Source organism: Trachymyrmex septentrionalis, unplaced genomic scaffold (assembly GCF_001594115.1).
Source record: "Trachymyrmex septentrionalis isolate Tsep2-gDNA-1 unplaced genomic scaffold, Tsep1.0 scaffold9, whole genome shotgun sequence".
Classification (NCBI taxonomy): domain Eukaryota; kingdom Metazoa; phylum Arthropoda; class Insecta; order Hymenoptera; family Formicidae; genus Trachymyrmex; species Trachymyrmex septentrionalis.
In genome coordinates this window covers 4,568,863-4,576,168 of record NW_017306091.1, presented here as the reverse complement: position 1 = coordinate 4,576,168, position 7,306 = coordinate 4,568,863, and the positions used below count along the sequence as shown (strand labels likewise).

Genomic DNA, 7,306 nt, shown 5'->3' with positions numbered 1-7,306 from the left:
ACTCTTTGTTCTATATTAATTCTTTAAATTCTTTCAAGTGGAATCTTACTCTAATGAGTGAAAATTGAATGAATTTGAAACAAAGACTGATTGAATTTTCAATCTTTATGAGTATGATTTTATACTACAGAGTGAAATTCACTCGAAAAGTTTTAGAGAATACATTTGTATTGTTTAGTGCAAAATGACAATATTGATGTTATGTTACTTTTTTAGTTGGTGTCGATTGGGGGAATCATATCACCAGATACATATACAATAATTCTTTTTCTTTTCCTTTTTTTTAGAGCTTCCATCCTCTCGACGTCATTACTACGATATTTGATGATACATATCCCTGGTCCGTGATTGCAATCATCTCTGCGAATTTGGCGCATTCCGAAACTTATCTCATAGGGAAAAGTTTTATTTGCAGTATCCAGCTATGACAATCCTTGGGTGTGTTCAAGAATTATGTCTAGATAACTCCGAGTATACACTTTTCATATAATATACGTGAGTGTAGTCTAGAATTATATCTGAACGTAATTCCTGAACACACCCCTCGGTAGCGTTTGCGCTTACAGCTCACTGCGCATATAAATTGTAATCCGCAGTTGCAATGTGATCTTTTGTTTTGATAATAAGATGATTCATGTCGATAATAAGTATGATTCAAGGATTCCAAGGTGCTTTTTTCGCTGATCCGTGAAAGTTTCTACGTAATTGCAAATACAATTATATTATTAAACAAAACATTACATTAATTAAAGAAATTATATTATTAAAAATATATACTAGAAAGATAACAAGATAACAGTACGTTTATACCTCCACAAAACAAGGAAGAATATAGTTAATTTGTATATCTTGATTCATCACATTTCTTATCTCCAATCATTCTAATATATAACGAGTCTTTATCTTCGCTTGTATGTAAGCCATATTAATATAAAAAGAAAGCTCATAAGGGCAAAAAAAGTGGCGATTCAGCGTTCCTGGCCGTTAATCGCAGTTTACGATCGCAGTTCGTCCAAGTTGCTCCAAGTTGGTCGTTGTCAGTAGTGGTACGTTGTGCGCGAGCGCACATTTATCTATCCTGCTGGTTCTGGTACTTCTGGTTAGTCCGCACTGTCCGCAGTCGCACTTCGCAGTTAGTTACGTGTAGTCGTTTTACTGTCAATCGTCACGTCGTACGTTGCCAGTCATTCGTGAGTAATTGTGAATGTTTCTGCCGAGATGTACCGTTAAACCAAAGAACAAAATACGCATTTCTATTCTTTTTATTCAAGATATGCGGAATCGCACGGCATTTATTGCGCGCGTGAATTGTACAGAAGTGTCTATTGTTTGAGAACGAGGGACCAGGCCGAGCAGGTTTATATGATTCCGTGAGGGACCAAGCTTAATAAGTATTTCTCAATCTCTCGATTCAAACAGCTTGAATTATTCCAAGAGAATAGCAATCATGTGGAAACCCTTCGAACATGGCAGTTCGCCCGTAGATTGGTGTGAGCGCAACTACAACATCTCTCCTAGCATCGCCGAGTTTATGAATACGGTTCGTATTGCGCGTTTGTTTACATGCCGTTTATGCGCGTTATGAACCTTTCTTTGTTCGATTAATTTCAAAACGGTTCTACATGGACGAGAAAGTCCAAGTATACTTTTTCAGTCACGAGAATCGCAATTCGATGGACTTTTAATTATACGATTGACTCGAAAATAAGGAACTTCTCCGAGGAATAATTTATCTCGAAGATATTTAATGTTGAAAATTATATATATTTGAATGATAATAAGTTTCCAGATGTTTTGCACGAGGGACAGTTCGACTGATAGTTTTTTTTTATACAAGACAAACTCTACATTTGTAAAATGTCAAATAATTCAAAGGTAAAAGTGTCATAAATAGACATAATAATAGACTTGTGATAAGGAAGTCCATACTACTTTAGCAGCAAGATAAAAGATACACAGCTTTTATGGCTATTTTTTATAAATTCTAAATAGGAATTTATTTTTTCTACACAAAAATTCAACCACAAGAATTAAGATCCGATTGAATTATAATTAAGAATTATGGAATGACAACTTTTTTTCTCAAGATAAAGGTACAAGTGGACAATAACATCTTAATGTCCAATATTTTCTAAATTAGTCACAAAAATACTTAATATTCAGAGTTACATTGACTCAAGTATATAAATAGTTTCCAGTCTTTTGTCGAGACAGGTTTTTTTGCTCGAGGCAGATTCTAATTATATTGACAATTTCATAGGTCAAAGTTATTTAGATCCGAGACAAAAGCTTGTATTATGTAATTGTAATATGCAAATAATGAAATTATATTATTAAACAAAAGATATATACTAGAAAGGTAACAAGATAACAGTATACTTCTACCTACACAAAGACAAGAAAGAATATAGTTAATTTGTATATCTTGATTCATTATTTCTTATCTCTAATAATTTTGATACAATGAGTCTTTATCTTCTCTTGTATATCTGATGAGCCTTTATCTTCATGTAGAAATTTTATCGTTCTAATATAAACGAAAGTTGTTTGTTGTTGAAAACAGTTTATCTGGAACTAAATTTCCTATTTTAGAACAATGAAACATGATATTATATTTCTGCTAAATATAATTTATGCAAATATACAAGACCATTTTTCATACAGAACCGTTAAATCATGATGAATTACATTGAAAAAATAAATATGATACAAATATAGAAAGAGAGTAGTATATTTTTCATTGTTTAACTTATCTACTGTTTTTATTTTCTAGTTGAGCAATGTGGTCTTCGTGTTGCTTCCACCCGTGCTCATGCACCTATTTAGAGACTATGCACGCTTTGTGAATCCAGGAATTCATGTGTTCTGGTTTTTACTGATGATAGTCGGACTTACTAGCGCGTATTTTCACGCTACTCTGTCCTTGATAGGTGAGAATTCCAAGTATCAAGTATTTACTACTTAATAACAAAAGAAATGCTATTTAAAAGTATTTATCGAGATGTATGTATTTGCTTAATTGGTAAAATTGACATTTTTGTTGCGTTTAGCTAATCTTGTGCATATATGCGATAGGTCAACTATTAGATGAATTGTCTATTTTGTGGGTGTATATGGCAGGCTTCTGTATGTTCTTTCCCAGAAGATATTTCCCCAATGTCGTACATAATGACAGAAAGCTCTTCTCTATATGCGCAACGTTGCCCACTCTAATCGCCACTGGCTTGGCCTTGATACATCCGGCTGTAAATGCTTTCGCATTGATGAGCCTGGGTGTACCGGCGATTGGATTCTTGATCATGGAACTGAAGAGGTAATTTCTTTGTACAGACATCTAATATAGAATATTATGTGGATTTGAAAAGAAAAACTCCAGTAATGATTAATATGACGGAAACATAAGTATATATTCGAATATATTCGATGTAAAAGTCGCAAAGAATTATATTGTAACGGTGTCTTAAAAAATTTGAAGGACTACCTCGGTAAGAGTGTACAGACTAGGATTGCGATGCGGAGTCATGTGGATACTAGCGGTGGTCTGTTGGCTAAACGATCGTCTGTTCTGCGATACCTGGCTGAATCTAAACTTCCCATATCTCCATGCATTGTGGCATTTGTTTATCTTCATTGCGAGTTACACTGCGGCGGTGCTCTTTGCGTATTTCGCCGTGCAAGATGAGAAGCCGCAGCAATCTCCAGTGCTCAAATATTGGCCCAGGGACAACTTTGAACTCGGTATACCATACGTAACTATTCGAAGTTATATCAAGTCGAGTTACAATATGAATATATAGCTCTTATAATAATTTCGAGAGCATTAATATTGTAATGCATTATTATTTATTACGCAATAGTATACTTAATACAACTATAGCAATATTTAGCGTTTAAATGCGCAGATGTTTAACATGGTGTCCCGTGATTTATATAAACATTAATTTTATCATATTTTATATTATATCTTGCTTTAAAGAATTGCTTATAAAATATCTTTAAGACGAATTAAATTTTATATTGTAAGAAAAAATATGAAAATGTGATATAAAGAAATCTCTACATAACTGGCACAGTGAACATTTATGATTTAGTGATAATTTCGGAAGTCACTATAAATGAGCATATGTAATACTTGATTCGAGACATTGATTTATTATTATTATTATATATGTCTTTTGAATTATTGTTTTAAAGATTATACGTTTTATTTATTTAGCATTTAAAATAATTGAAAATATCAATGACTAATAAGCGAATTACATGTCCCTACTAATATCTCTACCTGACAATTAGCTTTCCTCCTAGTTATATTAGTTATTAAAGTGTTTCCCAAAATCTGGAATTGACCTTATAAAAAGGTATATATAACTTTATAACGAACATTTTCGTTACATTGTTATAAACGATGTAATAAGTTCTGTACATAATTAAAAGCAGCGTATATGAAAATTATTAATTCCTCATGCGAAGAGATTATAAAATCGCAGATATTTATGATTACATATATGTATACATTAGCGAATTAGAAATTATTTATGAAATGATTATATTGTGATATGTACTCTTGTTAACTTTTTTACAAAGGACTATTTTATAAATGTGCTATAATACACAAATTACTAAGAATACGCATGCGTGTGTATTTTATATTTTCAAGTACCGGAAACATGTAAAGATGTAACATAGATACATATTAATTAATAGTGTCCTATTAATTAAATTCTAATTAAGAATATAATCTCAAAATTCTAACAACTATCTTAGATATAAGACTACATATGTGTGTACATTAAAGAAAACATATTACGGTAAAGCATTTAATTTTTTGTGATATTGTAGACTGTAATTACAATTACCAGCTACAACTACTCTGTTTTATTTAAAGAAATTACGATGAAACTGGAATGTTGAATTTTATATATTATCCATATAATACATAATTTACATATATTATTTTCAATTGTTTTTATGTAATTAAATATTATACAAATTATGTAATTGTATTATACAAACGTGTAATAAAAATATCAAATATATCAGAGATGAATAAGTCTGTACAATTAAATAATCTAATAATTAAGAAGCAGAAGATACATTTTCATCATATTCCCCCCTAAAACACATAACATTCTTGTCAGTTTCGTGGACCTTTACTTCATATAATAATTCGGGATTGGACATGTGCTTTTTTAAGTCATTGAAAATATATATAGCAACATTCTCGGTCGTTGAAACCATTTTATGAAAGTATTCAATTTGTTTATCTATATTTTTGTGATCCATTTTGTCCATCAACACCTTTTGCATGCAATCCTTTAAATCTTCCAAATTCATAACCATTCCTGTTAACGGATTCACAGGTCCGCGGACGGTTACTTCCACTAAAAAGTTAAATTAATTTTATTCTGATTTCATGCGTAAGATTTCATGCATCAAAAAATTTAACATTAAACATTTAAAAGTTGAAAAAATTCCAAAACAATGATCTCCAATCTCTTAGCAAAAATGTTATCTTTTTTTTTTACAGTCTTTAAAATTTATATATTAAACGATTCTAATTAAATTAGACTTTCTAAATGTTAAGCTTCCGCTAGGAAAAGAAAAAAAACTAATTCGACGAAAAAATATGGTCCTACGGTATTTTTTCAGATATATTATTTAAGATTAATCTTGTTATGTTTGCTTAGTATGTGATGTATTATAAACAGCGAAGTGATAAACTGATAATACACATTACCAATGTAATTATGTCCATGGCCAAAAACATTGTTGCACTTTCCGTATATCAATTCATTCTCGTTATCGCTTAGGAATGGGCTAAAATTATAAATAACTTTAAATCGGTACGTTGTTCTGAATAAAATCTTCCTTTAATCAATTCAATGAATTGATTTTTTTTCTCTAAATATGAGCTTAATAATGTTTATGTAATTATACATACAGTGAGAGCAAAAAGTATTCGTACCAGGAAATTTTTTATTAAAAAAGTCTTATTTATAGAAAATAAACATTAATTAGCAATTTTATACAATGAATACATTCTGTTCTTACATTGACAAACGAGCTTCGCATATATTCTTGATTTTAAAAGCTAAATTTCTTGACTTTACGAATACTTTTTGACATTCAAATAATACAATTTTTAATTTTCACTAATTTTTCAGATAATATATTTTTTATAATTAATACATATCTTTTTAGTATATATAATTTTAAGAAACATACAGTCTATTTTATTCTTTGAATAAATTATTAATTACCCAGCAAGAAATGATCGTCAATTAAACGTCGAATCGATGTCAAATTGAAATCATCGATGTTAATTCAACATCAATTCGCTGACTCATTTCTTGCTCGATAATATTTATTAATACTTTTTAAAAATAAAGCTCTTTTAAAAAATATTTTTTCTGTATAAATACATTTTGCACTCACTGTATATATAATGTTTTTTATACGTAAAAATAACAGTAAAATTTTTTTTAGCTTTTAACAATAAACATGAAGACCGAGAACGAAATTTTTTTCATTTGAATACAAAACGAACTATTATAGAACGTAAATATATCGTTCGAAAACCGATTAGTGTCTAATTATCTTTTAAATGATTGAAAAACGATTAATTCTTTGCAAGAATGACTTTCTGGGATTTAACAAGAAGTTTTTTGTTAATGATTTCAAGTTATTTGATTTTAAGATTTAATTTAATTCGAACATCGCATAATATTCCGGGAAATCGTAATAAACGCATTGCTCGCAATGAACAAGAAGCGTTCTCCTTCCCTGAATCAGTAGATCGTGAAATTTATAAGTGTTCGTTAGATCAAAGATCCGTTCTATTCATCAACTCGATTCACGCACCTGTGTAAACGATGGCAGCAAGATATCTGTGCCTTCCGAGTCAAATAAGCGATCGGCCTTCTTTCACGATTTGGAATCTCCATTCTCCACTTCTTTTATTCTTCCCTTAATGGGAACACGTAGATACGAAGCTTAAGGATATGTTGTAAACAATGAAAAAAATGTTCCTTCCGGTGAATGCACGGCGATGACCGCAACAGCTGGAAATCGACATAATTATTAGAATAATCAGAAATTTCTGTGAATAATTGTCCGACAAAGAATACAGTATATAACGATGAATCAGAAATCTATTTTAGATAGCCTGTGGAAAATAGATTCTACAAAGCGTCTGCTGTAAATTATGTTGGCAGAACCAGTAAATATATAACAAAATCTTGCCAGCGGAATATGATAGCAGATTTATTATGAAAGAATTGAACAAAATCTCTGCTATTTTCTAACT

At 30.6% G+C, this 7,306-nt stretch overlaps 3 protein-coding genes across 5 annotated transcripts in view; 2 read left to right on the top strand and 1 right to left on the bottom strand.

Moving 5' to 3' along the window:
* The window catches only part of LOC108755775 (malate dehydrogenase-like), a 5,461-nt gene extending 4,905 nt beyond the window's left edge, over positions 1-556 (top strand). The window contains exon 4 of the transcript XR_001939786.1: positions 288-556. The gene's annotated coding sequence lies outside the window, so the exon portion shown is untranslated. The remainder of the gene's footprint in view (positions 1-287) is intronic.
* Positions 557-1,063: 507 nt separating this feature from the next.
* On the top strand, positions 1,064-3,950 carry LOC108755762 (alkaline ceramidase). 2 transcript variants are annotated; one of them, XM_018498996.1, is made up of 5 exons: positions 1,064-1,190; positions 1,272-1,540; positions 2,774-2,930; positions 3,076-3,313; positions 3,476-3,950. In XM_018498996.1, exons 2-5 carry the CDS (start codon positions 1,448-1,450, stop codon positions 3,795-3,797), a joined length of 810 nt encoding a protein of 269 aa, XP_018354498.1. In that variant the 5' UTR covers positions 1,064-1,190; positions 1,272-1,447; the 3' UTR covers positions 3,798-3,950. The 2 variants fall into 2 exon arrangements, with proteins under 2 accessions (XP_018354498.1, XP_018354497.1); XM_018498995.1 differs by having other exon boundaries at positions 1,064-1,540.
* Positions 3,951-5,056: 1,106 nt separating this feature from the next.
* LOC108755737 (6-pyruvoyl tetrahydrobiopterin synthase) overlaps positions 5,057-7,306 on the bottom strand; it is a 6,871-nt gene continuing 4,621 nt past the window's right edge. For both annotated transcript variants that reach the window (XM_018498943.1, XM_018498944.1), the window contains exons 2-4: positions 6,862-7,061; positions 5,738-5,817; positions 5,057-5,381 (exon numbers count right to left, since the gene is read on the bottom strand). In XM_018498943.1, the coding sequence (XP_018354445.1) occupies positions 5,077-5,381; positions 5,738-5,817; positions 6,862-6,944 (468 nt within the window). In that variant the 5' untranslated portion in view covers positions 6,945-7,061 and the 3' untranslated portion in view covers positions 5,057-5,076. The remainder of the gene's footprint in view (positions 5,382-5,737; positions 5,818-6,861; positions 7,062-7,306) is intronic.